The 27,756-nt window shown below is 57.7% G+C and overlaps 2 protein-coding genes across 4 annotated transcripts; one reads left to right on the top strand and one right to left on the bottom strand.

Annotated features, from left to right (window-relative positions):
- Positions 1-218: 218 nt before the first annotated feature.
- Positions 219-5,344, top strand: DGCR6L (DiGeorge syndrome critical region gene 6 like). 2 transcript variants are annotated; one of them, XM_046026067.1, is made up of 5 exons: positions 219-374; positions 453-613; positions 3,325-3,425; positions 4,180-4,251; positions 4,802-5,344. In XM_046026067.1, exons 1-5 carry the CDS (start codon positions 265-267, stop codon positions 4,883-4,885), a joined length of 528 nt encoding a protein of 175 aa, XP_045882023.1. In that variant the 5' UTR covers positions 219-264; the 3' UTR covers positions 4,886-5,344. The 2 variants fall into 2 exon arrangements, with proteins under 2 accessions (XP_045882023.1, XP_045882022.1); XM_046026066.1 differs by having other exon boundaries at positions 4,180-4,320.
- A 603-nt stretch (positions 5,345-5,947) lies between these two features.
- On the bottom strand, positions 5,948-27,728 carry LOC123954142 (proline dehydrogenase 1, mitochondrial-like). 2 transcript variants are annotated; one of them, XM_046024912.1, is made up of 14 exons: positions 27,435-27,728; positions 22,891-23,099; positions 17,490-17,524; positions 16,840-16,989; positions 15,255-15,319; positions 14,974-15,090; positions 14,442-14,521; positions 13,401-13,482; positions 12,633-12,725; positions 12,366-12,512; positions 11,365-11,540; positions 10,124-10,222; positions 6,666-6,754; positions 5,948-6,561 (listed from the first exon to the last, which is right to left on the bottom strand). In XM_046024912.1, exons 1-14 carry the CDS (start codon positions 27,705-27,707, stop codon positions 6,374-6,376), a joined length of 1,803 nt encoding a protein of 600 aa, XP_045880868.1. In that variant the 5' UTR covers positions 27,708-27,728; the 3' UTR covers positions 5,948-6,373. The 2 variants fall into 2 exon arrangements, with proteins under 2 accessions (XP_045880868.1, XP_045880869.1); XM_046024913.1 differs by lacking the exons at positions 22,891-23,099; positions 27,435-27,728 and adding an exon at positions 19,562-21,920.
- Between the last annotated feature and the right edge of the window lie 28 nt (positions 27,729-27,756).

Genomic DNA, 27,756 nt, shown 5'->3' with positions numbered 1-27,756 from the left:
ACGCCTCTGAAGTCGCCAAGGCAAAAGCGCACGGTAAGAGGCGGGGACAATGAAGGACCCTCCGAGGAACCTCGGGGAAAGGGGCGGAGAGAGCCTCGTTCTGGAGGGCGAAGAGAGTGGTAGCGCCGTGCTTAACTGTCGTAAAAGGGGGCGGGACGCACCTCGTTCCAGACGGACGTAAAGTGGGCGGGGCGTGCCGCACTAGGAACTGACGTAGACGGGGCTCGCCTAGCTCTGTCAGGCGGCTGGTGGGGCTGGGGCACTATGGAGCGCTACACCGGCGCCTTCGAGGAGGCGGTAGATGGGGCCCGGCAGCAGGAACGGCACTACCAGCTGCTGTCTGCGCTGCAGAGCCTCGTGAAAGAGTTGCCCAGGTGCGCGGCCGCGGGGCGGAACGGGCGGCTGAATGGCCTTGGGTCCCGCCCGCGCTCACCGCGCCCCTCTGCCCGCAGCTCCTTCCAGCAGCGCCTGTCCTACACCACGCTCAGCGACCTGGCTCTGGCGCTTCTCGACGGCACCGTGTTCGAGATCGTGCAGGGACTGCTGGAGATCCAGCACCTCACCGAGAAGAGCCTGTACAACCAGCGCCTGCGGCTGCAGAATGAGCACCGAGGTGCGCGGGGGCGGCGGGACGACGCACGCTTTTCCTCCGGGAGTTGGCTCTCGGTCTCTGTGCAGGCCGAGCCCTAACCTGGGTGTCGCTCAGATGATGTCCCTACAATTGACCAGGTCAAGGGCTCGGAGACTGCTAGCGGTTTTTGTGTGTGTATGTGACAAAGGGGTTAAGGCAGTTAAATTTTTTTCAGTTGCACAGCCCCTTGTTAGCATAATATCCAGACACTCCCTGCCCGGACTTTCCCGTGTCTCCACCCTCCTCCAAGCAGGAAGGCCCAAGGCCTCCCTGCCTGGTCAGCCCACCGACAGATCCCCGGTAGTGGCGGTCAGCGGTAGAGGTTGACCGCCCCCAGTGATGCCCCAAAGTGTTGACAGCTCTGCCGTGCCCTTTAGGGTGAGTTCCCCTTCGGCAGCGCAGAGGGCCACATCACCACCTCCTCATTGAGTTCCCCTGCACTATGCCCTGTGGCACCCTTGGGACCCGAACCACACCCTAAGCCAAAGCCTCCTGAGCCTTAGCCCCACCTAGGCATCCCTACTCAGGGGTCTCCGGGAGCACCTTCCTCCAAGGTGTGTTGGGCATCTCTCCCTGCCCCGTCAGTTTCCCACCTTTGTTATTTTGTTTTGATCCAACTTATTTATTTAAAAAAAAAAAAAAAGTTAAAACATTCAGCTAAGTTGAAAGAGTAGTGTATACCTGTATCCTCTCCAGCCAGATTCAGTAATTAACATTTTGCCCAAGCCTTAATACCCCTAAATATATGTAACACCATAGGGCTTCACCATGAGTTTTCAGCATCTCTCTAGACTGAGGATTTCAACCGCAGCATTGTTATTTGTGGCTAAACAAGTCTTAATGGTAACGCAGTGTCTTGTGCATTGCCGGCTGTTTAGCCAGCATCCCTGGCTTCTACCCACTAGATGACAGTGGTGTATGCCCCTAGTGACAATCAGAACTCTCTTCATACATCCTTGGTGATCAACCTTGGCCCAGGATTGAGAACCAGTGCTCTAGATCAAGAACACTCTCCCATGTGAGCCCGGTGGATAGCACCCTGAAAACTTAACCATTCCAAGGTGTCTTCTGACCTTCGGTCCACTGTCACATTGTCCTCCTTGTCATAAACTCGCTTTGTGAGGCTGGTGTGGGTTTATGCATTGCAGTTGGTTACTTTGGTCTCTGTGCTTCTGGCATAGTCCCATTCACTATGGTATTGACTTTTTGAAGAGTCTGGGGCACTCTACCTGTAGAATGTCCCCATTCTGGATCTGTCACATTGCTTCCTCATGCTGTCATTTAACCATTTCTCCACCCTCTCTGTTTCCTGTAAACTGGACAGCAGGTCAAGACACAATGATAGGCAGCTTAAACGTTTGTGGCAAAAATGAGTTTTTCAGGAGTGGACATTGGGTTTTGTTGAATCCCCTTTTCTGCATCTCTGGAGATGAGCACATGGCTTTTTGGTTAACTGGTCAATTACACTCATTTGATAGTTCCTGGGATAAACTGCATTCCTGGGATAAATCCCTTTTGGTCAAGATGCCTTACCCTTTTTGTTTATGTTGGATTTGATTTGCTAAATTCTTGTTAAGAATTTGTGCCTCTATGTTCATAATGGACATTGATTTGTAGTTTCTTGTAATGTCTTTGGATGGGATATTAGGGTAAGGCTGGCTTCATGGAGTGAGTTGGGGAAGTGTTGTCTTCTGTTTTCTAGAGAGTTTTGTTTTGTTTTGTTTTATTGGTATTACCTTTTTCCTGCCGTGAGAATGGCTGTCTTTGTAAATATTTCTGGTGAGGTGTGGGATGCATAGAGTCACAAGTCCAAAGAACATAGCTCATTATTCTTTGTAATGCTCAAACCGGGCCACATTTGGTCAGTGGGAGAGCTCTTGGGCTGCTGCCTCTGTCCTTTTGATGTGCCCCCATTATTTTTGGAGTACCTCCTTGCTTTCTGGTGTAAGAAGGTGTCTAGGGTCATCTTTTCTTCTTTCCCTGCCTCGGGCCCCCTCCAGCTTCTCCAGCAGCCTCCCGTCAGGATGCACCTTCCCCTTTGGCCACCATAAAGCTTTCCTACTTCCCACTTTCCCACTTCTCCTGCCTGTGCTTGCGTCTCTGCCAAATGCAGGCAGCCATGGTCACTTACTGTCTTGCTGTCAGTGAGTAGTTCTTGTTCTCCTGTAGGTGATCTTTGTTTATCTCCACAGAGGAGTCCTTTTCCAGATTTTGCCTAGGTCGTCTCCTGGACATCTCAGTGAATGTCCCATGGGTGATGAGCAGCTCACACCCGGGACTGCTGGCCTATGGCCATCTGAACCTAGAAGCCTCTGGACTACAGTCTCCCACTCCTCTTGGTCTTCTGAGCACTGGCTACAGCCCTGGCCAGCCTGCCTTGTCTCACCCTCCTCAATTGCCTTGCACCCTCCAGAAGAGTCCCCTGGACCCTCGCTGCTGGAGAAAGGCCCTGCCCTGGGTGAGGACAAGACTGAGTGAGCCAGGAGATTAGACATCCCCCAAAACTCCACCCAGTTTCTAGTATAGAGCTTCAGGCAGGCTGGGTCATCAGGCAGGGTTTCACCTCTGCACCTGGGCCTGGCTGCCCCATGGTGGAACAGCCAGGGTAGGTGCTGAGGCGAGAAGTGTTCCCTGCCCCCCCTCCACCTCACCCCCACCACCTGCTGGACTTCTCTGGTCTCATCTCCTCCTAGTGCTCAGGCAGGCGCTGCGACAGAAGCACCAAGAAGCCCAGCAGGCCTGCCGACCCCACAACTTGCCGGTGCTCCAGGCAGCTCAGCAGCGTGAGCTGGAGGTAGGGGTGTGGGCCAGGTGGGTATCACCTGGGCTGTGCTGACTGGGCTGTGGTGGAGAGCTGCTCTGGGCCTCAGCTTGGGTGGTCCGTTGGAGGCCTGATGAGTCCCCAAATGTGGCTCTTTGCTGTGGGGATTGGGATGTGGCAGGATCAGGTAGAGAGTATGATTCCTCTGCTTCCCAAGACCGTAGCTCTTTAAGGGCTGGGCCTATTCAGGGCAATGGTGGGATGGTGGGGCCGGCCAGCAGAGACCCAGTCTGCTCCCAGGTTGCTCAGGAAAACCAGGAGACCCATATGTAAGCAAGAAGCTCTGGGTGGTGGGGGTGCATAGAAAGGCTTATGCAGGGTCCCAAGCAGCCTGGAGCCAGGGTGCGCAGGGAAGACGTGGTACTGAGCTGCGATCAGCGGGCGGCCCCAGTGGGGAGGGAACATATACAAAGGCCCAGAGACGGTTGGCAACCTGATGGTAAGCAGAAGTGGACCTGGCATCTGGCCAGCTCATGGTGGTCCCAAGCAGTCCTTGCTGGGCAAGGCCTGGCCCAGCAAAGGGAGGACACCTGGCTGGGGGTCCTAGAAAGGAGAGCATTCCAGGTAGGGCAGCTGAGCCCTTCTTCAGGGTTCATTTAGCCAAGAAGGGAGCAACCTGCATGCAGTAAGGGCACCATCAGTGGTCTTGGAGCCACTGAGAGTGTGGAACGGTTGGAGGAAGTGGCAGGCCCCCTGACTGACCCCCTGAGCCGCCCTCACTGTGCAGGCAGTGGAACACCGGATCCGTGAGGAGCAGCGGGCAATGGACCAGAAGATTGTCCTAGAGCTGGACCGGAAGGTAGCAGACCAGCAGAGCACACTGGAGAAGGCTGGGGTTGTGGGCTTCTATGTGACCACCAACCCACAGGTCGGTCCCTCAGGCCTGCCCTGGCCCAGCCCAGGGGGTGCTGGTTCCCAAAGGCCCAGTTCCCTCTGGGGTTTTACCACTGGCCCCTGGGGAGCCAGCCCCAGTGTGTGAGGAGAGGGGAGGAGGGAAGAATTAGTAAGGCAGGGCGCACTGCCTCTGCCCATAAGAGGGCAAGCCAACTGGCTGTGGGGGTACTGCCCACCTTCCCCAGGCCTGCTGCTCACAGGGCCCTCATGTGCTCCGCCCCTACGTACACCTCTGTGTGCACTGACCCAGGGTACCTGTGGGCCCTGTTGCAGGCTGACGTCCCTGCTTCTGTCCCTTTCTGGCAAGCCGTGGCCAGGAATCACTGGCAGGTTCACTTCCTGGCACTCTGTAGGCCCCAGTGTCTGCCTCTGGGCCCCAGGGAAAAGGGGGCTTTTGCCAGGACAGGAGAGACAGGGTGGCATTCTGGTGTCACAGCGGCCCTTCTGTGTCCTAGGAGCTGACACTGCAGATGAACCTGTTGGAGCTCATCAGGAAGCTGCAGCAGAGGGGCTGCCAGGTGGGGAAGACAGCCTTGTGACCAGCAGGGCTCTCCACCAGTCACCTGCCGCCCATCATGGCTCAGAAGACAGCCCTGTTCCTGTCATCGAAGGCAGCACAAAGCTGAGTGGGACTTATCTTCCCAACACCTGGCCACCACCTTCCCAGCTGCCTGCAGGAGGGGTCGACCCTCTGAGGAGAGGCCAGGTGGACCCTGGCTGCACCTGCCACCCACCTTTTTTTTTTTTGGTCCAGAGCTAGGATGGTGTGGTAAAGGAAGAGTGGGTCCATTCTGCTGGCTGAGCGCTCCGGAGTCAGGGGAGAGTGGAGCTGGAGGTCCTAGCACCTTCTCACTCCACTGGGCACATCCCCACCTTTACTATGCCCCATGTTCTGGTCTCAGCCCCTTCCCTGGCAGGTGCAGCCTCCGAACTAAGTGGGAGACACTCCAAGCGCCAAGTCCTGTGAGGCCGAGAGAAGTAAAGGTACCTCAGCGTGGCCTGCGTGTCATTTGTGTGCTAGCTCTTTGATATGTACCATGTCCGGGGCCCAACTAGGGCCCTCACCTTGTAGCTTGTGGGGAGGAAACAGCAGATGCGCCCCACCCCACCCCCTTTGTCATGGAGGCTTCTCCTAGGGGCACCCCCTCTGGAGCTCCCTCATGGAGCTGCAGGCTCAGCCATGCCACATTCCCCCCAGGGTGAGCCCCAGGACACTAGGACCCCATCTAGTCCGCTCTGGGAGGTTGGAGGTGGGGGCAGGCAGCCATGAGTCTGCTCTGGTCAGAAGAGTCTGAGGGAGAGAGTCCCCAGGTAGAGAAGCACCAAGCCCACCCCTAGGAGCATCCTGTCTGCACTGGTCCAAGCCCAGGGACCCTCCTGTCATCTTGGGTTGTGGAGTTGAGGGGTGGGAGTGTCTAGCACCCCACAGAGCCAAACCTGTGATACAGCCTGAAGGGAGGGATTGGTGGGTCCACCCCACCCGCGGTGGGCCTGGCCCCCAGGGACACATGGTGCCAGGGAGGCAAAGCCATCAGAGCCACTCCATCTTTGCTGCTGACCCCACACGACGGTGCAAGGGACAGGGCACTGCAGGCACGAAGTTAAGGGCTGCAGAAGTAGTGGTTTATTGACCAGGCCGGCTTTCCCAGCCCGGCGACTGCCCGCCTGTGGGGCTCAGGGGAGCGTGGGTTGGATGAACCCTGGCAGAAGGTGGTACTTCGGGTCCAAGGTCATGGGGGCAGGCAGAGATGGGGGTCACACCCACTTGCTGAAAGGCAGTTCCTAGCAGTTCGCGGTGGCTCCAGCTGGCATCAGACACAGCTTGAACACCCACATCCGAAGCTGGGGCCAGAGGAGCCTGGAGGCCCCACTTCCAGCAGATCTCAGTCAAGGGCATGAAAAGTGATTCCATGTGAGGTTGGGGTTGGGCTATAGCAGTGGCAATGGCCTGGGGCTGCCCAGAGACCCTCCCAGGCCAGGGCTGGAGGCCAAATGTGAAGGCGGATGACGATGGTTGCCCATGAACTCTAGGCTGGACGGTGGAAGAGGCTGCCTGTGCGGACCCTCCGCTTGAGCTCCTGCCACAGCAGTTGTCGTTCCCGCTGGGCACCCTTCATAACACCGCTGTTCTCCATGGCACGGCGGGACAGGTAGGGTAGCACCTCCATCACAGGGCCATAGGGCACATACTTGTACACGGGAAAGCCCGCCTGGCCTGTACACGGGCACAAGCATGAATCCCAGCCCCAGACATCCCCAGCCCTGCTCCCCAGGAAGGCCTAGCTCACCAGCCCTGCTCCCCAGGAAGGCCTAGCTCACCCAGTGGGAAGCTGATCTGGTCGCACATGCCCAAGAGCTGTCCGAAGTACACCTGGCGATCCGCAGGGTACAAGCCCAGCTCCTCCATCCTGCAGACAGACGGTGTGGCAGGTGAGCCCCCTCCCCGCCACCTGCCACCTGGTCCTCATGCATACACTACAGCCTCCATCCCCTGCAGTACGGGCATGGGTGTAGACTGTGTGCTGCCCAAACCAAGTATCAGCCCTCCTTCCCACCTCAGCCCATGGCCGCCAAGTTCCCTCTTCCCCCCACCACTATGCTTTCTCCCCCTTCCCTCTCTTCTGCCCTGACCTCTGTTCTAGCACCCTGACCCAGCAAGGCAAGCCTGCCCCAAGGGGTGGCCTGGGGAGGCTCTCAGAGGCCCTCCCCTGCCCCTTTTGGAGCCCCTCTGCTTCAGAGCCACATCCTCAGTCCCTCAGCCCGACCCAGTCTCTTGTCGTCGTCCTCCTGCTGGCTGCTCTGTCCCATACAGCAGGATAAGCCACCGGTGACCACAGAGTCTTTAGAAGTCGGCTCGCCTAAACTGAGAGGGGCTATAAGTATCCCACACACATGGAATTTTGAAAACTGGAAAAAAGAATGCATTATTTTTCTGAAATGCTGAATATAGGTAATATTTTAGGTATGCTGGGCTAGCTGAAGGGTATTATTGAAATTAACTTTTTCTTTTTTTCTGTGGCTAATAGAACATTTAGAATAGATGAGGCTCATGTTTCCGTTAGTGCTGCTCAGATGTTGGGGTGGGTGGCCCCCAACCCTGTCCAGCATCCCCTCCTGTCCTCACATGCCCCCTTGTAGGATCTTACAGAAATTCCCAGCGTGTGCTAAGGATTCCCCCATTTTTACCTCCAGCTTCCTGTATCCACATGTCCAGACTCCACATATCTGCACCAGTGCTCTGGAACCCACCCTCGTCTTTCCATCTCCCTCCAGGGGTGTGTTAGCCTGGGTCATCCTCACACACAATCCCCAGGCCATCGGCCATGAGTGTGCTTCGCTGTGTCCAGGGTCCTGCTCTTCTCACTGTCTCAGGCCCCTGGCTCTCGGACCACTGAGGACACCTCACCCTGGCATGAAGGACATCCCACAAGCCCTTTTCCTCCTTCCTGCAGAGTCTTGCTCCGACGGGGGTTGGGGGCACCCAGTGTAAAGCAGGCCACAATCTCTACCATGCTGCCCTGGTCTCCCATTTAAGTATCTTTGGTCCTCACTGGAATGTGAACGTGAACCCTGTTAGAGCACGGCTGCCACCATATTGCTGCCCGCCTGACTACTGGTGGTGGGAACCTTCCAGTGGCTCCCGCAGTGATGGCTGTTGACCCTGGCCATACCCTGTGCCATGCGACTGCAGCTTCTCCCAGCAGGTGGGGGCTTGCCACTTGCCATCTAGGCTGGGCCCCCTGAGTTCCTTTGGCCAATAGGACAATAGCAAATGTGATGTGGGCAGAGCCTTGCCCTCTCCGGGGCTTCTGAAAGCCTGAGGCCACCGTATGGCAAAGCCTGGGCTGGCCTATTGGAAACTGGCCACATGATGCAGTCCTCCTTTGCTGCCCCTGCCAACAGGGGGAGCCATTTAGGTCCAGTCAGACCTCAGCTGACCACAAATGCAAGAAAGACCCCAGGCAAGGCCAGCAAAAGCAGCGCAGCTGAGCCCAGCTCACACTGCTGGCCCACAGAATACACTGTTGTTCAGAATACACTGTTTGGGTTGCTTTGCCACATGGTCAGGGCTGACCCAGGCTGTCAGACTGAGATCCCTGACGTGGCATCAGAGACCCACAATAGTGGCATCTGTGGAGCCTGGCCTGAGCCTAGGAGGCTAGGAAAGGACAGCATGCTCAGCTGGCAGTCCAGGGGGAGGGGGGATGCCGTGGTCAGGGCAGGAGGCTGCCTCTGCTAAGACATATCCTGGGCAGGAACATTCAGAAGACAGAAAGAAGGAAGCCCTTCTGGGGACAGGTTACAGCTTTCAGGGTTCCACTGCCCTCTATGTAGCTGGGGTCTGAGTGGACCACCCATGATCCCTCCATTAAATGCAAGTGGCCAAGCAGAGCCTGCTGAGTTCATAACAGAAACCTAAGAGGGCACCACCTCCCATACCACTGAGCCACACAGGGGCCCGGCACTGTGCAGGGGTGCAGGTCCCCAAGTGCCGGGCCAGGGGTGCGGGGATGCTCTTTGTGTACATTGTCTCGCGGAGGACCCTGGTGCCTGAAGGTTCAAGCTTTGATCAAGTTTCCATCCCAGTAATATTTTTAAGTCTAAGGGAAAACCAGGTTTTAAGAGTTAAAACTTTACCAGGTGTTTGTTTTAAAAGTCAGCCTAGACCTAAAAAAAACTTTTTTTCTTTTGCGCTGAGCACAAATGTTGCCCCTAGCCCTCTGACATCCAATGACAAGGATGGGGCAGCTGAGGCAGGAAATGAGCACCTGGGAAGGGCCTAGGGATGGAGCGAAGAAGGCAGAACAGTCCTACCCAGCTGGGACTCCACTCTGCCCCCCACCCACCCTATGGAAGCAGTCAGACCCAACCCTGGCAGGGACTCTGGGCCGGAGGACGGGCCGGGGTGGGGGGGGACCTCGGTCCAGGTGGCCTCGGCACTCTCGTCCCCGGCCTGATGGCCATGACTGCTGTGCATTAGAAGTCATGGTTTCTGGCTACAGTTTCGGGCTGTGAAAAAGCAGAGCCCTCATAAGCCGAGAACCAGTGCCTCGTCCCTGACTGGGCGGGGGGCAACCAGAGTAACTCGTCGGGCAGCGCCCCACCCTGGCTGCTCCCCCGTCCCTCCTGCCAGGAACCCAGCTTGGCCACAGGCCTTGGGCGCCCTGCTCTGCACCTGGGAAAGGCTGGGGCCAGCCAAACCGGAGCCACTGTTTTCTGTGGGGCCTCAAGCCTAGGAAGGTGGCAACCGGGGCTAGAAACCACCCCTCCCCTCAATGTGGTGCTGCTTCGGTTGAGACAGAACACACGAAAACAGGGTAATCACACTGGGACACTTAAGAATTTACTTCACCTTATTCCTCTATCTGACTTGTATGGATTCTACCAGAGTTTTGCCTCACAGGACAGGTGTTTAAAGAGAAAACAGACTATATTAAATCCCAGATGCAGTTTAAAGCAGTGAGAGAAAATTATTTAGAAACAAGGTGACGCGCCAGAGGTCCCCCGAGGGGTGAGGACGTTACACGCCGTATTTGTGCATTTCAGTAAGCTGTTTACATCACCTAATGAAATTTCAGTTTCGACTTTGCAACTTTAATAAGTCAGGTATTAATTTTATAACCCAGAGGAACTGCAAATAGCCTTTCTGCCACTGCAGCACCAACGCCCAGCGGGGCGTGGGAGGTGGGCTCCTGCAGGACACTGAAGCCCACGCTCCTGCTTCCAGAGCCCCTCCCGCACTGGGGAGCACCAGTCAGCTGGAGGAGGGTGCCTACCTGCGCAGCGTGAAGTGGACTGTGTCCTCATTGTGGGAGGCCACCATCACTTTGGCCCTGGTGTTGTGCTTCAGCTCCTCCAGGACATAGTTGAGGCACCTGAGGGGAGTGCCACGTGAGCCCCCACCTGCAGAGGCCGCAGGCAGGCCCAGGGCCATCCAGCGAGCCCGCCCCTCCCAAGCGTGGCCACAGCCGTGGGACCAAGGCTGCACTTGTCATTCCTCAGCACCTCACAGGTACGAGAGACAATGTGAGCAGCACCCAGGGCTGGACACATTTGACAGGGGACTAGCCGGGACACAGTGACCCAGGCACCCGTGACACCTGCAGCCTCGCTTCTGGGTAGGAGTCCACAAGGGATTGGGGGGGCCCTCCCTCCGTGCACAGTGTGAGGGTGCTACCATCTGGCAGCCACGGTGCACATCCTCGGGCCCAACAGCCCCACTGCTAGGAATGTGCCATGGCTGTGTCCCTGTGGGTACCCGGGGGCCAGGTGTGCCATAGGCCACCACTGTAATGACCCGGACGGGCACGCTGCTAGCTGTTGGGTTAACACCGTGGGCCTGCATGCAGACACGGGAGGATCCTGATGGGCGTCACGGGGCTGAATGCATGATGCCAAAGCTGATGTGGGCGCACATGGCAGATGCGGAAGCTCTGGGAAAGTAGAGGACCCCACTGGGGAGGAAGCAGGAGCCAGGCAGACACTCGGGGCCCGAATTTGCAGCACACACAACCTCCTAGAGTGAAGGCACAGGCCCGGCCGGTCCCTGCTGCATGGCAATGTCAGCCACACAAACAGACCCAAAGCAGACACAGGATGTCTGGATTACCCGGGTGCATAACAGGAAAAGCAAATGGGCTGTATACAAGTCAGGAGGGCCACTTGGGGCATATCCCTCCCTTGTCCTAAGTGTCAACAAGAGCTGGCTGGGGGAACTGGGCCAGTTTAGTTTTATTCAGTAGGCTTTTCTGTGCTAAAAATGCACCTTAACAGTTTTGGAAAAAGGAAGAACAAAAAGCAGGGGATCCAAAAAAGAAACAGTAAATTAAAAAGCAAAGGAGCTCATCAGTTCTGGTCTCAAGCATAGGTCTCACTCCTGCAGAGGCTTGTGATGTGCAGGGCTGCTCCCCTTCCAGATGGGCGTCATGTGGGGTCATCACCAGCACCCCTGCCCTGCTTTCTCATTCCCCCGCCCAGGAAGCCATGAGGCCCTGAGGGCCAAGGAGGGCTGGCACACCTGTGGTACATGGCATTGGTGGCCTCGTACGTAGGGTGGATGGGGTCCTCATAGCCAATCTCTGCAGCGCGGCTCCGCTCCTGGGCCATATATGCCCCCCGCACCAGCTTGGCCCCAAAACACCAGCCCTCGCGGCGAGCCAGCTCCACGTCCAGGGTGATGTTGTCATAGGCATCCTGTGGGACCGGGGCCAACAGCTGAGGATGACCAGGATGAGGCCCTCTCCAGCCTGTGTCTGCTGAGGCCCAGGTGCTCGCAGGGTACAGTCACCGTGGGACACCGGGGCCAGCAGCAGCCACCTGACCTACGGGTGCTTAGGGGAGCCAGGAGACAAGCAGGGATGAGGAAGGCCCCTTGATTGGTTTGTTAGAAATGGGGATTCTTCTGTGTAGCCTGGGACAACCCTGTTGAGGGACAGATGACATGCCAGCAGCCACGGTGCACTCGAGAGTCTCACTGGACCGACTCAATGGCAGGGGTGCTGCATGCTATGGGCACTTGCCTGGACCCCCCCACTCACCCACATCCCCGCCCCCGCAGAGCCTTGACACCCATCCCACACCATGTCTTCCAAAGACCTGCCTGGTCCCAGAGCAACCCAGGTTAGGTCTGTGCTCAGCAATCCCACCCAGAAGCACCCCGGCTGGCTCGGGTACATGCAAAATTCTGAGCAAGTCTTTTTATAGGGATGGGACCCAAAGTAAAAGAATGGCAGCAAAAACCAGTGACTTGTGAGGCCTTCAAAATCTGGGGCTTAAGGCACATCAAGCAGACTGTAAAAAGGCTCCTTCACCTTCCCCCTACTCCTTGGAGACCCCTTCTGGGGTCCAAGTCCCAGAGAAGGGGCTGGTACACAGCTGGGGACAGGGCCCTGGGCCTTTCTTCCTGCTCAGGGTCAGTCACGCTCAGGTAGAGGCCTCTCCCCACACCAGCACGGGACTTAGACAAGGGGCATCCCCCCAGCCGAGGGCTGGCAGGGAGATGGTGGGCAGGGGCTGTACCTTGAGGTAGCACTGGTATGTGTTGAAGACGAGTGGCTTCCCCACATTGAACTTGCGCTGCATTGCCAGTGTCAGGCGGCTGATGGCCGGCTGGAAGTAGGTCTGCTCGGCGTCCACCATCAGCCGCACGCCCATCTCGGTGGCTCTCTGAGAGGCACAGGGGTCCAACAGAGGGTTTGACTGGGGTCAGGTGAGACAGGTTCCCCACCCCGCGCTCTGTGCACAGCCCAGGGTCCTCGACCTTGGCCCGGACGTCCATCCTCTGACCTTGGCCAGGACGTCCATCCTTTGCAGCATCCTCGTCATCTGCTGCTCTTCCTCCGTGGTGAATCGCGACAGCAGGGGCTCCAGCTGTCCTGTCTGGGGCAGCATGCAGTCAGGCCACAGCAGGGCTCCAAGCTCCCACCTCTCAAAGCCACCATACCCCCTGCCCCAGAGCACCCTCCTGCCCGTGTGTGCAGGGCCCCGCCAATACCCAGGGCATGGTCCCCTGGACCAGCAAGGCCCCCTCATCCCCACCTCTTCCCTCATCTGTGCCCTGCCCTGAGGCCACCTGGCACCATAGTACCCCAGAACCTCACTGCCAGCCAGCACCCTCTGACTCACAGGGCCAACTGCCCCAGCTCAGGCCTGCACCCAAGGTATCTGTTCCCATAGTGGGACCCCTCCACAATGACCCCAGCTCCCACCGCCCTCTGAGAATAGCAAGGGAAACCCTGAGCTAGAACCAGCCAGCTCATCAGTCCAAGACCGTAATGGGGGATTAACAGAATTACCGCTATTACAGGCCACTGAGGTTTGGGACGACCCAGCATGCAAGGACAGATGACGAGGTTCTCTGTCCCCCTATGCGGGGCACTCGGGGATCTGGCCTCTTCCTCTGGACTACAGGGATGTTGTGTGGCCAGGAAGGACACTGGTCTCAGCCAGCTGGGTCCCTGGCAGCTACCCCCAGGGTAAGGGACAGGGAACATTTTCCTTCTCAGCCCTATACCGCAATGAGACAGGGCTCAGGAGTGAGGCGTGGTCAGTCACCTGCATATTCGGGACCACCAGGTGCTTGGAGAGCTCGGTCCTGCTGTCGATGAGGCTGCTCCAGTCCAACAGGTCCACAGTGCTGTGGGAGAAGCTGCATCAGCTCAGGGGCACTAGGATCTGTTGGGGGGCCCAGTTCCCAAACCAGCCCATGCCTTAAAAGAGCTCCCCAAGCCCAACCCCCACAAAACCCGCCTCGGTGTTGAGTTTTAAGACAGATAAAAATGGAAACCAAAATGGAAACCAAAACAAGAAACTTCTTGCACTGGGGCAGCAACAGCTATTAAAAACCTAGCGTCGAGGGGCACCTGGGTGGCTCAGTCGTTAAGCGTCTGCCTTCGGCTTAGGTCATGATCCCAGGGTCCTGGGATCAAGCCCCGCATCAGGCTCTCTGCTCAGCAGGAACCCTGCTTCTCTCTCTCCCACTCCCCCTGCCTGTGTTCCCTCTCTGGCTGTGTCTCTCCCTATCAAATAAATAAATAAAATCTTTGGGAAAAAAAAAAAAAAAAACAGGGTTGAATACCGAGAACACCATGGGCTATGTCAGGCTTGGGAAAGAGCCAAACATGGGAGGCCAGGAAGGAGACAGACCCTGAATGTAAGGGGACAGCTGCTACCAGCCCAAGGGCCCTGGTGATCTCAGTCCCAGCTTCCAGACCCTCGGGATGAGATGGGGCCCCTGTAGGATCTCAGCTGCCCCGACCTTCCGCCGGCCTACCATGGGTTTCCGGGGAGGGCCGAGTGTGACACTCTTACTCAGGACCCAAGCAATTCTGTGAGCAGTCCTGCTAGTTCAGGGGCACTCCTACCCAGCTATAGTCTGGACTAGCCCCGGGCTAGCTGTAGCCCTGGCCCCGTGGACTCCAGGCTCCCTGGTGAACTCCTGTGCGTCTCTGGGAAAAGGTCCCTTAGCATTATCCCCCCAGGCCCATGCTCTTCAGGAGGGCAACCAGGACTAGGAGAAGCCATTGGGGCTCTGCTGGAACCATGGCTGAATCAGGGCAGACACTCCCAAATTCCTGGCTCTGGGCCCACTCTTACCCAGACACGCCCAGGGTCTCTGCAGTGAACCAGTTCTTAATCTCCGTCCTAGAGGCGATGCCCATCTTGGCCACGCTTTCCTTGGGAAGTAAGGAGTTGCCAGGCCCATGAACCCGCCCCAGCCCCGTTCACTAACATTTCCTACCCCCACCACCACCCCAACCTCCATACATCTCTGTTGCTCTTTTGACTTTATTACACCATTAATGTGAACAGAATAGAGTCTGGGTGTTCCTGCCTCACAGACAGGTCTATTCTTACCCATCCCTGGTGCCCCTCCCTGGACCCACAGCTTGGCAGTACTCTGAAAGGCAAACTCTCCTCCCCAAACCCTCCCACCCAGCATGTCCTCAGCCTCTGTTCAGATTCCTTCCCAGCGGCCCCCAGTGGCCCCCAGCAGTGGGCGGGTGGGCAGGGCGTGCTACAGGCCTCTGTAAACCCACCTCAAACACTACCTGGGCAGGGCTCCCCTCAGCCCCTCAGCCCCGACAGTGCCCACCCACTCACACGCACCAGGGCAAGGCTGTCCCACCTGTAATGCAGCCACCTCCAACCTCGTATCCACAGCAGCCACACCAGCCTTCCCCTGTTCTGCAGCCATTTGGTGAAAGAATCGTCTCCACTTGGTCAGCACATCTGAGAACTGCAGCTACGAGTGCAGGCCTGAGCCATCGTCTCCAGCGCATGCCCAGCTTCCCGCCCCCAAGACCACCACAGAGCCCCTGGGCCCCCTCCCAGTTCCACCTATGTGCCCGGCTCCCAGCGCCCCCCAAGTTCTTACCAATTCTGTGGGTGGAAGGTTCTGGCACTTACCAGAAACTGAGGTCTCCCCAGTGCAGTGAGCTTGATGGCTGAGAAGCCGTCTTCACTGGCTTGGCCTGTCAGAAGCCACACTGTTACGGCTCTAGATGGGGACAGGGAGGACCAGGAGCCTGGACCCAGCATCCGTGCCCCTCAAGAGTTAGACAGCTCTCACCAGACAGGTGACGGACTGCAAATGTCTGGCATGGCCCCCTTCCTACCAATCAGCTACCATATACACGGTACTGGCTCTTCTTGGAGCCCTTCCAGATGGGGCCCAAGACCACCACGGTGCCTTGAATGATCCAGTGGTCAGACTGCTGATGGTGCCAAGGCCTCAGCAGATCACTCCTCCCTTCCCCACCCGGCCCCAGCAGGGGCTGCGGCCATGTCCACAGCAGCCGCGCTTCCTGGACAGGCCTTCTTACCTTCCCCGGAAGCAGCCCTAGCGGGAGCTCGACCAACTCAAACTAAGGTTGGGGGACACCAGGGGCCCCTCCCAGCCACCACCACCCCCCACCCGGCCTTGAACATGAGGGGAGAGCCCAAATGGCGAAGTATCCTGGGCTGGCTGCCTAACCACTTATAGGCAGAAGAACGATGTTCCTACTGAGCCCATAAATATACGGGCGCACTCCACCTCAGAGACTGGAACAGGCAACTTGGCAGGGTTGGTTAGCCACATGGATCCAGGAAGCCAGTGGACAAAGGAGCCAACAAGACCGGGTCATTTTGCCCCTGCCTCAAGTCCTCTCCTATGATACCATTCCCGCAGGCTGCCCATGGGGCTGGGGGAGCCCTAGGGTTCACAGAACCCAGAACCACCCAGCAGAACAGAGGGTGGACACAGAAGGTGCTCAACCACACTTGCCTCTCTTCTCCCTTCCAGAAACCCATGACCCGTCTTCACTTCTCTGTTGTCTGCTTTAGGCAGAGCGGGCACAGAGGAAGGAGGAACCCCCCTGCTCTGGACCCGCTCGGCCAAGTCTCTGCCTGACCACCTGGCATCTCCCCAGCCCCGCTCGCACAAGGGCGCTTCTGCGCACCACTCACTCCCACCCATTCCAACATTCAGAAGGTACGGAGCCCGCTGACGGAAGGGCTGCTGGGGCCACGCAGTGGGGCAGGGGCATGCCCACCTGACTCGCCTCCTTGGGCAAGCACCCCTCCCAGAGGCGGGGGCAGGGGTGGGGAAGGAGTCCTCCCTGGCACCAGCTCCTGGAACAAAGCTGCCACTGGCAAACCCAAGTGCCACATGTGGCTAGGCTCAAGCCCCTGACCCAGATGGAAGGCGGCTCAGCCAGCTGACAGCCTTCCTGAGGTTTCCATCCAGGCACTGGTGTCCGGAAAGAGGCAGGGGGTGCTGGGCTCCTTGGACAGGGCTGGACTCGGGCGTGACCCCGGTATGACTGGAGCCCAGCCTACGGCTTTGCCAGTGTCACCCACAGTCATCCCCATGACTGACTGTCGAGGCACCCAGAGGGGAAGCCCCAGGCGAGTGCTCCAGCCTGGCCTCACTTTCGGCCATCAGCGTCTCCACACATGGGGGGTCAGCCCTCCCTGGCAGGTGTCCCGCCAGCAGAGAGCGGGGCCCCACCTGCAGCCTCGATGCAGGACAAGAACGTCTCCATGTGGCTGTCACACTTGGCTTCGTTGGCATAGAAGTAGGTGCGGGCACTGATGACTCCGTCCCTGCGGTCTCCAAAGGCCGGGTGGGCCTGGTACTGCTTCTCTCTCTTACTTGTACCTGGAGGGGCAGGCATGTGGCCTGAGCACACATGGGCTGCATGCAGTGCTCTCGGTCCCGCCCAACTCTGGGCAAACACAGGGCTTCCCCAGCCTCTAGCAGGACCTGCTGATGGCCCCCAGCCCCCTGCCCTCAAGACTGGCTCCTTGGCGGCCATGTGGGCTCCCTACACCATGATGCCCATCACTCCCTGCTTCTACGCTCACTGTTCCTTCTCCCTGGCTGAGTCCTAGTCACATGGCAAATCTGACCAAAAGGGCAGAGGGCAGACCCCCCAAGGGCCAAGGGGACCAGGACCCCTGGGAGCGTCCTGAGGATGTCAGCAGATTCAGGGCAACAGCCTGGGTACGTACAGGGAGAAGCCACGCGCACGCAGGGAGAAGCCTTGGCCCCCAGTCTCGCCTGTGCCCTTGAACCAAGGTCTCCCAGGGAGAGGTTGGGAACAGGGGAGGGGACAAGTAGAGAGCGTATTTGGTCCTGAGCAGCCTCCTCTTACTCACCACTGCCCTCCCTCTCTACAGCTGACGTACAGGACCTGTGGGAAGGAAGAAGAGGGTGAGGGTGGGTCACGCCACCTCAGGCTGCAAGTGACAAGCACGGTTCCCTCTGTGCAGGTGGGGGTGAGAGGAAGCCAGAGGCTGAGCCCTGAAACTGACCCAACAAGGAGGGCTAGAGGAGAAGGGCTGGGTTCGCCCAGGCAGGTAAGAGTGACTCACGTGCCCCACCTTCCTCCCCACACACCCACCCCAGGCCTGCAGGGTCACCTCCCCTGAGCAGGGTGGGGCAGCAGCCTCACAGACCCACCCGGCCTACAGGCCCTACACCCTGGAGAAGCCTCGGATTCCTTGTGGGTAGGTGAGGAGTGAGTACAACTAGCTGACAGCCCAAGGCATGGAACAGGTGCTTGAAGAAAGCTAGCTGTGGCGGCATTCCTTCTCAAAGAAAGACGGAGCCTGGGGGCCCGCCAGGGCTGAGAAGGAATGGACCCGAGCAACCACCAGTGCACAAAATTCCCAAAGGTGAGCAGCAAGGCTCCTCGCTCTGCTCTATGCCCGCTATATCCAGGCCCCTCCAACAGCCAGGAGCCCTAGGCACGGCTCTGGGCTCCTGCCTGTGTGGGCCCATGGCTAGCTCCACCTCCGGCCAGTACCTGCCAGTCCCCTTCTTCATTCTTCCCCCTCCAGTGTCCAAGCGACAACCAGAATTTTTCTTTTAAAATGCACGCCCTCCCATCATACCCGAATAACACCCCCCACCTTCATGAGGACAGGACAGTGAGGCCAGCCAGAGACCATGGCTCCTCTGCCCAGAACTGGGGCTCAGCCCAGCCACCCTGGCCTCCCTGCAGTCCCTCCGCTGTGCCCTCACTACCCCCATCAGGCCTGCCCCTGCTCTACGGCACCCCGATCCTGGACCCCTGCCAGAATCACAGTGGACACTGTCCACCCTTCAGCGGTCCTGCCGTCTGGGACAGCAAATGTCCCGGCTAAGCCCACCCAGAGGAAAGAGCTGCTCACCATCACTCTTACCCAGGCCTGGGGGGCCGCATTCGAGGGGCTTCATCCGTCATCCGACTTTGTATTTAAAGGCTCTTAAGTCAGTTCCCACAGAAAGAGCTCAGCCAAAGCCCTGTGGCTATCCAGTGACCTCCCAGAGGCTCAGACCCTGGGGTCCCTGAGGCTCTGCTCATACTTCACAGGAAAAGGAGACCTCTTCCCGCCCGCCCCACCCACCCACTTGAGACAGAGGTAAAGCCAGCAACGCTGCTGAGAGATAACCACACCTGCGGTGGCCTCAAGTCAAGTCAAAGAGCCAACTGAGGCAGCTTTTGACCTCCCTGCTCCTACAGCAAGTCGGGGGCAGCTGCCCACCCCCCAGGGAGCCCTCCCTTTGGACCCTGGCTCTTGCGTGACCCCAGTGCCCATACCTGGTAACTCTGAGCCAGGATGCCCCAGGTCAGGACCCAGGACTCCAGGGGCAGGAGGCCCCCCACACCCTGCTGCACAGCCCACAAGGCCCCAACCTGGGGATGGGGAACAGGAGCCACTTCATGCCAGCTAGACACATGTGCTTGATGCTCAGAAGAGGGTGAGGTGTCACTATGTGACAACGTTTGACACTATAACATGAGGGAGAGGTCGCCCCCCTGCAACAACATCCCCACCGGGAACAAGGGGCCCCATAAGACCAGCCCAGGCTGTTGGCCCAGGTACAAGCAGGCAGAAGCATGACTCGGGCCCCATCATCTTTGGAACCACACAGCCCATGGCTCAGAGAAACACAGGTATTCGTCTCCAAGGTTCCTGCCTTGTAGGCAGGGCCGCATTCCATTCACATGAGAAATCATTATCTAAAAGGCCAGTGGCCCAGCACTAGCCTGTCCACCCTCCAAGCCCAGCCAGCCTCCAAAGGCACAGTGGAGCACGGGCCACTCCCTTCCTCACTGCCAGCAGGCGCAGCGGCAGGAAAGCAGAGCCTGCGGCTGCTTCCATCCATGAACCTCCCGGGCACAGACCAGACAGGAAGCACTTTAGCAATGGACTGAGCAGGAGAACCGGGTTGGCTGCCTCACCGTGTGGTCAGAGGACAGCGGCCTGTCTCCAAGCAGATGGCACCAGCAAGGATCCGGGCCACACTCTCAACCGGGCCTGGAGGGTGGGTCACGAGAAGACTAAGATGGCAGCTGCCAGGCGCAGTGGAGGGGAGAAGGGTCATGTCACCAGCGGGGAAACTCGCAACTGTGCACACATACACACTTGCGAAGCCCAGGATGTGGAAAGGGAAGAGAATGCGCGCAGGGACAGAGCGCAGAGGAGGGTGAACACCAGCGGCCCAGGGGACAGGTGGCAGGAAGGCCTGACCATCCATCCCTCTGGCCACCTCCAAGCTCCACCCGCTACACTGGGGGATGTGTTGGTCAGATGCCTTTTAGAACAAAGCAAAAAGTGAGGAGAGCCCTCTCTGGGTCTCCGCTGGGGAATGCAGGTGACCGGAGGGAGAGAAGCGCAGAGAAGTCCAGTGGGGCTCCTTCTCATCTGCACACCTACCTCTCCGGCCACCCAAGACTCTGACTCCAGGCAGCACCCAGGTGCTCTGTGCACCCTGTACCACCAGCCCCGGGGAGAGCTGCCACTGCCCTGGGGCTCTACCCCAGCCAGCCCTGGGTCTGCAGAGCCACGACAGACACACCTGCGGGCCACACTGTCCCTGGGGGTCCTTTTCACAGCCAATCATCAGGAGATACACTAGCCCCTGTTCCCCACAGCTCTCAGCCTGCTGGGGAGATTCTGTGGGGCTCTTCTAGAGCCAGGGCCCAGGCCTCTGCCTTCTAGCAGGTGTTCTGGGAAACACCTTCCCACCCCAGCCCTAGATGGCTACTCTCTTTGTCCAGCACTTACAGCTGCCCACCTCCTGCTTCCTGGGCCCCCTACTCGGACCCTCGGGGAGGCTACTAAGCACCCTGTGCGTTCAGACACATCCATCCTCTCTGTGCCTCGCATGGTTATGCCCAGGACGGACCCAGTGCCACCTGTGCCCTCCCTTCCCCAACTCCTATGGCCTTAACTTGGGGTGGTAGCCTCTCTCTCACTCCCTAGAGCAGGGTCTATGGGCCTCAAGACAAGACTAGCAAGACAGACCTCTGCCCCCTGCCCCACCAGGGCACAGAAGCAGTTTTCCGCATGGGGATTGTGTGGATGGGGACTGCATGGTTCGGAGCCACTCCAGACCAAGAACACCCAGTAAGCCAGGCAGTTTGACAGTATAGCTCTCCAAAGGCACTGGGCCACCTGGCAGCAGAGCCGGGCGTGAGTCTCTGACACCTGTCACCAATGACGGATGATGGTCCCCATGTAAGGATGGGAGGGGCAAACATTCACATCCCAAAGCCCACCAAGTGGGGATCCTTACAGTATCAGAGGCACAAATATCAGGGTCGCTGGGCCACAGGCTCCTTGGCTCCATGACAGGGCAAGGCCAGCCCACCTCCCCATGTTCCCCCCGCAGAACAGGCAGCCAGCCAGCCAGCCAGATCGCCCTGGGAAAGGAGCCTTCCTACCAGTGGGAGAAAATCCCACTGTGAAACCCCTCAGCCCTCAACCCAGACACAGCAGGGACAGAGAGCTCATTACTCATTCAACAGGCAGCCCCACTGAAGGCTGCAGCCCCACAAGGAGTACACAGAGGGGTGCCAAGCTGGAGAACCCCGCCTTTAAGACAGCAAATGGCAAGGCAGGGGCTGGGCTCCCCAGGCCAATCCGCTGCTGCTGCTGCTGCTGCTGCTTGGCTTGGACATTCCGTTCCCAGGGCAGGAGCCTCATGTGATGCCTTTCTCTTTCCTCCCCGCCTCTCTTGTCCCCAAGCCAGAGCAAACACCCCAGACTGAGAGAGGGCAGGTTACTCAGCAGGCTTGTCGCAAGCCTCACGTGGTCAGGCACAGCTGCTCTCAGAACTAAGGGCCCCAAATGCAAGCAAAGACCTGACATGGAGGCGTGCAGGTACCAGCATAAGAAATGGGCATTCTGCAAAGAGGAAGGGCTAGTCTTACCTGGATCTCCTGTGCAGCCACCTCTCCAGGAAGCAGAGGGTGGCCTCGTTCTCTAATTTTGTTCTGTGGCCCAGAGGGTCAGTCAGGGATGTACCTATCTGTCCCCATGCTCACTGCACAGAGAACAGGTCCTGCAGCAAGTTGGTGACCTCAGGAGGAGACCCTAGGCCAGCCTGCCACACTGCTTCTGGCTGCCATTCCCTTCTGGGACCCCTGGGTACACACCAGGCCTGCCAGGCTCCACACTCATCAGGCAGAGCCCACCCTCTGATTAGAAAACCCTTCCAGAAGGGGTGCCTAGGTGGCTCAGTTGATTAAGCACCTGCCTTTGGCTCAGGTCATGATCCCAAGGTCCTGGGATCAAGCCCTGCATTGGGCTCCCTCCTCAATGGGGAATCTGCTTCTCCCTCTCCCTCTGCACACCCACTCCCCGGCTCACGCTCTCTCTCTAATAAATAAATAAAAAGTCTTTAAAAAAAAAAAGTCTTTAAAAGGGTGGGGGGTGGGGTGCCTGGGTGGCTCAGATGGTTAAGCGTCTGCCTTCAGCTCAGGTCATAATCCCAGGGCCCTGGGATTGAGCCCCACATCAGGCTCCTTGCTCGGTGGGGAGCCCGCTTCTACCCTCTCCCTCTGCCTGCTGCTCCCCTTGCTTGTGCTCATTCACTGTCAAATAAATAAATAAAATCTTTAAAAATAAAATGAAAGAAAATTAAGAAATGAAAGAAAATTTTAAAAAGAAGAAGAAGACAGAAAGGAGCTAGGCGAGGCTGAGGCAATGGGTCCCTGCTCAGCAGGTCAGCACTCCCTCTGAAGAGATGCTTTAGCACAACAGGAAGCCAGAGCTCCTCCTAGGCCAGAGTCAGCAAACATCTTTCATAAATGCTCAGACAGCATCTATCTTCAGCCTTGTGGGCCATATGGCACCTGCCACAGCTACTCAACTCTGCCCCTCTAGAGCCAAAGTGATTTGAATTTCAAATACTTTTCACGTATCACAAAATATTATTCTTGCTTTGTTTCAACCATTTAAAAAAAAAAAAAAAGTAACACCCCATCTCAGCTTGCAGACTGCACAAAACCAGGCAGGTAGGCCACATCGAGCCCTAGACTGTGGTTTGCCTTCCCCAGTCCCGCCCCTCCTCCAGCCTTGTGCACAGGAAGCCTTTTGTGAAAGCCCAGAGCTGTCATTCTCCCAGCACAAAACTGCCAGGACCCTGGGCAGAGCCCAGGCAGGCCGCTGATGGTGCAGGCTGACCAAGCTCTCCCAGCCTTGGGGGGAGCCTTCTCCCAGCCCAGCCCCAGCTGAGGCCCCAGGATGCCTCAGGGTAACGACCAGATGCCCAGGTGCGCCTTACTCCATCTCCTTGCGCTCAGCCTCCTGGGGGCTCAGATCCTCCTCCACCCCGTAGTCCAGGATGGAGCCCACTCCAAATGCCCTGTTGTGCCGGATCAGGGGGCGGATGGACTCCTGGTCCTCGCCGGCCACGAACTGCCCATAGAAGGTCATCTTCATCAGCTTTTCAAACAGCCTTTGCCCCAAAAGTCTCCTGGCGAGATGGAGCAGCTGAAAGGCAGAAGGAGAGGGCTGTCCTGGCTGCCTGGCCTGCCCTGTCCCCAGCAGGACACACTTGCTTCCCCCACCCCTTTCGCCCCAACCATAAAACCTTGGCACACTCTCCCCTGGGCCAAACTCGACTCCCGGCCTTGGTTTAGCAGTGGACACCACTGGCAGCAGCTCGCTTCTCAGCCTGTAGCTACTGTCAATCCAGTCCTCGTGGAGGAAGAGGTCCCAGGGCACGCCCCCCAGCCCCACCAACAGCCACTCACTTCCCTGCCCTGCACGCTCACAGGTGATCCCAGCAGCACACAGCGGGTGTCTGACCATCACTCGGTGGATAAAGAAATGAATAACAGGTCTCTCTGGGAATCTCAGTGCGCGTGTTCATCATTACATTCTTTGTATCCACACCTCAGCGGGTTATGCCGGGTGGGAGGAGAATTTGATACAGCTTCCTAGCAGGCGAGCACCCAGATTTTTCAATGTTTTGTTCACTGCTTATTCCAAGTCCCTAAAACAGTGCCTGGCAAGGGGCCGGCCCTCCAGTGGTTGCCGAGCAGAGGAGCACAGGCTAAATTCAGAAGGAGTCTAACTTCAGCTGGAGTGAGCCCTGGGCTAACAATAAGCCAGGTGAGCATCTACGGAGTCTGGGAGATGGGAGCCCACTGTAGGACCAGTTGGGGACTCAGTACCATCATCCAGGGCCACAGCGAACCCACAGCTCAAGTGGACGTGCCCCTGAGGAAGACAGCTGCCCATAAACCACTCAGCTTTCTCCTCTAATCACATTTTGCCACATCCCCAATTTCTGATGCCATTCATTCCAAGTCCTGAGCCACTGCTTTGTGGCGGGTAGGTTAAACAAAACAGATAAGGAGCTTATATCCCAGTAGGGGAGGAACCTTGAAGAAGAAAGTCACCTCCACAAAGTGATTCAGAACAGGGGTGAGGGCATGATGGGTGGGAGATGTCTGCTAACTTAGATCCGGGGGGGGGGGGGGGGGGGGCTTGCCAAGACACAGAGGTTGCACAGAGCCCCTGCACTGGGATAAGCCAGGACAGGAAGGAATGAGGACAGCGGAGTCCTCTGAGGCTGGAAGGGAAGGCTAATGGGAGAGCACATCTGGGAATTCCTGTGTGTCCACTGTCCCCCAGGCTTAGCTCTGAGACAGAAAAAGCCTGAGGTCTGCCAAACCCAATGGATAACAGAACCCCTTTCGGGAACAATCCCTTGTCTAAAAAGAAGTATGAGCAAATCAAATACCTTCACACCCAAACCAATCCTTAGCAGCCCCACACTAGCCAGAGGGAAGACATGCCTGGAATCACAGGTTGGCACAGGAGACCCTCAGAAATAAACCTGAGTCTCCAGGCCATCCCCTCTGCCTTGCCACAACCTCTCTGTGCACCCCATTCCATTGCATCTCACTGTTTTTGTAAAGAGGATGAGTAACGGAAAATGAGAGACCGACTAGGGAGACTGGAGCAGGCTGCCTTGGCCCCACACAGCCCAGGCCAGAGGTCAGGGAATCCATGGGCCACAGCAGCCTGGCCAGAGGAAAAGCAGGGTCTTGATTATATCAAAGATCATCCCAGTGGTAGGTGGGGCACAATCGGACACCTGAATAACATCACCTGGCTCTGGTATGTGTTAGTACTGAGAGGTGTCAGGAACCACCCCATGCAGAAACAGGCCAGCCGTCTACACTCGGGCCAGCCAATTCTCCTGTCTAGGGCCACATGGTAAATAACGTAGGCTGTGTGGGCCCTCACGGTCACGGTCATCACTACTCAACCCTGCTAGTGAAGCATGAAAGCAGCCACAGCCAATGTTAATCAAAGAAGCAGGAGCGAGGCAGATGTTGGAATCTGGCCCAGGGGAGCCCTGGGCTGGTAACCTCCCACCCCCACACTTTGTACTGACCAGCTCCCCAAGGGGAGGCAGGGCTCAAAGGGAATGTCAGGGAAGGCCGCCCGGGTCACTGAGCAGGCCACTCACCCTCCCACCCTGGCAAAGGAAGCCAGCCCATCACAGAAGGCTATGGAAGCACATGGGGCGGGGCTGGCGATTCCAAAGCTAACTCCAGAGCAAAGCCACCCCTTGAAAAAATTCCTAGCATCAGGTGTATCCCTGACACAGCCTGAAAGGAAGGCAGCCCGCACTCTTCTCCAGATGGGGGCATCCTTCGTGGGCTTAGAAACTTGCCCTAGGAACACACATACTTGTTCTCACTGAAAAAGACTCAAACGGGTGTGTGCAGAGTAAGGAGGGCTAAAGCCGGTTCTCTCCTCCCTGTCCCCTAAGGCCACCAACACCATCCAGCCTGTCCCCTTCCTCTTCTTTTACCCCCGTCTGCACTGGCTTACACCCAAGCACAGGAGCCTTCGTCATGAAAGACCTGAGTTTTCTGAACCCTTATCTTCTGGCAAAGGAGGGGGGTCCCAAACCAATGCAGCAGCTCAAACGGGGCTGCTTTAGGCTGACACTCCCTGGGAAGAGATTTGATGATCCCCAACGCCCCCCCCCCCCCCCAGGAGCTGCACAGACCCGCGCTCCTCAGCAGGAGGAATTTCTACCCCAGGCCAGAGGACAGAGTAAGTAAGTACTGGTTCTGCAGCCTGCAGTCTGGTCTCTGCCCCATTGTCCCATTTCCTCCAGTGCCAGCCACCAAGGCCACTGACACCAGTGTGACCACTGGCAATGTTGGGGTGGAACAGGTTTTCCAGGGGGCACACAGAGCACCCTTAGTGGGCTCCCTGAAGGTGTCCTCAGGGCACAGGTGGGATGAGAGGGAAGCCTGGGAGAAGCCTTCCCACACCTTCAGGCACCCACCATGGTCCCTGCACTCCAGCACTTTCTGGCCCTTGGGCAGCGGTCACTCACAGTACCCAATAGTCCCCAGCTCTGCCAGCTTCTCCTCTGGCTTTGATCCAAAGGAAGAATGCTCAGTGCTGAGATGGAAGAAATATGGCCTGGATGGTTCCAAGCCTTCACTCCCTCCCTTCCAGCTACATGGCGGCAGGCAGGGCTCCCGCGCCATTCCCGCCCCACGCATCGCAGTCCCACCCAGCAGGCCCATGACACCTCAACTACATGAGCCAAGTCCCTGTCCTTGCCCTCCACAGAGAACTCACAGCCAGCCACTCCCTCCCCTAGGTGTTCCCGCCCCCCAGCCACCTCCTCCCTCCTGACCACTGCACCCCCAGAACTTGCTGCTCCTTTCAGGCTGCCCCTCAGACATTGGTGCTCCCCAGAGGGTTCTCATCACCTTCATCCCCCGCCCCCCAAACCAGGTTCCTTGACCGGTGAGTGTCCCTTTCCACCCTCCTCGCCAGCTGGCCTGGCACTCCACAGCCACCAATTTGCCAAAGGGCATCCACATCTACCACAAACACAGATGGCTTCCCAGAAGCCTCTACCTTTCCAGTTCTACCCCTTCCTCCTCCACATTCCCCTTCCACTACCGTCAGTCCCAGGTTGCATCAGAGTACAACCTCTGGAAAGACCCAGTCCAACACTCTGCTGGCCTCACCATGCCCTCAGACCCTCCCAGTCTGACTCTGTGACCTGTACCCTCACCTCCCACCCACTGTGGTTTCATCTTCACCTAAGGCTAAAGTGTGGCTTGGTGCTCTTCTTTGGTCCAGCCTCCCCAGCCTTCTCCAGGGGCCAAGGTAGGCAATACCACACACTCAGCACAGTCTCACTTGAGGAAGAGCCTTCCGGACCCTTAGCACCAACAACTGCACCTTGCAAACTGTTCCCAGGATCACCCTGAAAAATGCCTTTTCCATACGTCCAGACTGACAGTGGCTAAGATGGTGTTCTGCTTTTTACTTCCCCAAAGCCCTCACACTTTCCACAAGTCACTATGTTGAAGTAATAAAAGTTGTAGTTCAAGTGGCTTCCCATTTCCTCCAACACTGTTCCGAATGACTGTGTCTAGTGAACTCCTGAGTCACATCTTCTGAGAACTCTGGGTTCCCAGGCCATGGGCCCTTCGACACCACCAAGATTTCCCTTCCGGCAACATGGAAGACACTCCATTTAAATTTCTGGTGACAACTTTGCATTACTGCAAGCAGCATATACCTTAAAACTTCAGAAACTGGTCTTTGTTTTTAGTTAGTAGTGACTGGAATATAGGAAAATTCACGAGTCCCAAAAGGGAATGCAGGAAACACCTTCCTGTTTCCCGGCTACAAGCGATGCTCAAGGGGCCCGCGCTTTACAGTAAAACTTTATGAAGTTTCCGGGAACACACACAGGATGCGGCGCGTGTCCCTACTTGCACGCCGCGATGCGCACCTACCCACCTGCCGGCCCGCCGGCTCACCTACCTGCTCGTGGTGCGCCAGCAGCGCGGACGAGGCGCACAGGCGCAGCACCAGCAAGCTGCGCACCAGCTCCCAGCTGCGCCGGCTGCGGTACGCTTCTTGAGTGTTGCTGAAGTCCACGGCAGGCACCGGTGGCCGCGCGGCCTCGGCAATCCCGCATCCTGGCGCAGCCTCCCGGCCTGCGGCACTCTGCTCGCGAGCCGCCGGCGCGGTGGACAGCGGGGCGATGCGGGGAGTGCCGCGGCACAACACCGAAACGATGCGCCTCACAGCCATGGCGGGGCATCCGCTCCCTTCGCTTCTTCTTAAGTACTCCCCTCCGGCC

The sequence above is a fragment of the Meles meles genome, chromosome 12 (assembly GCF_922984935.1).
Source record: "Meles meles chromosome 12, mMelMel3.1 paternal haplotype, whole genome shotgun sequence".
Lineage (NCBI taxonomy): Eukaryota > Metazoa > Chordata > Mammalia > Carnivora > Mustelidae > Meles > Meles meles.
The sequence above is the reverse complement of the archived record's forward strand: the minus strand, read 5'-3'. Positions and strand labels throughout refer to the sequence as shown.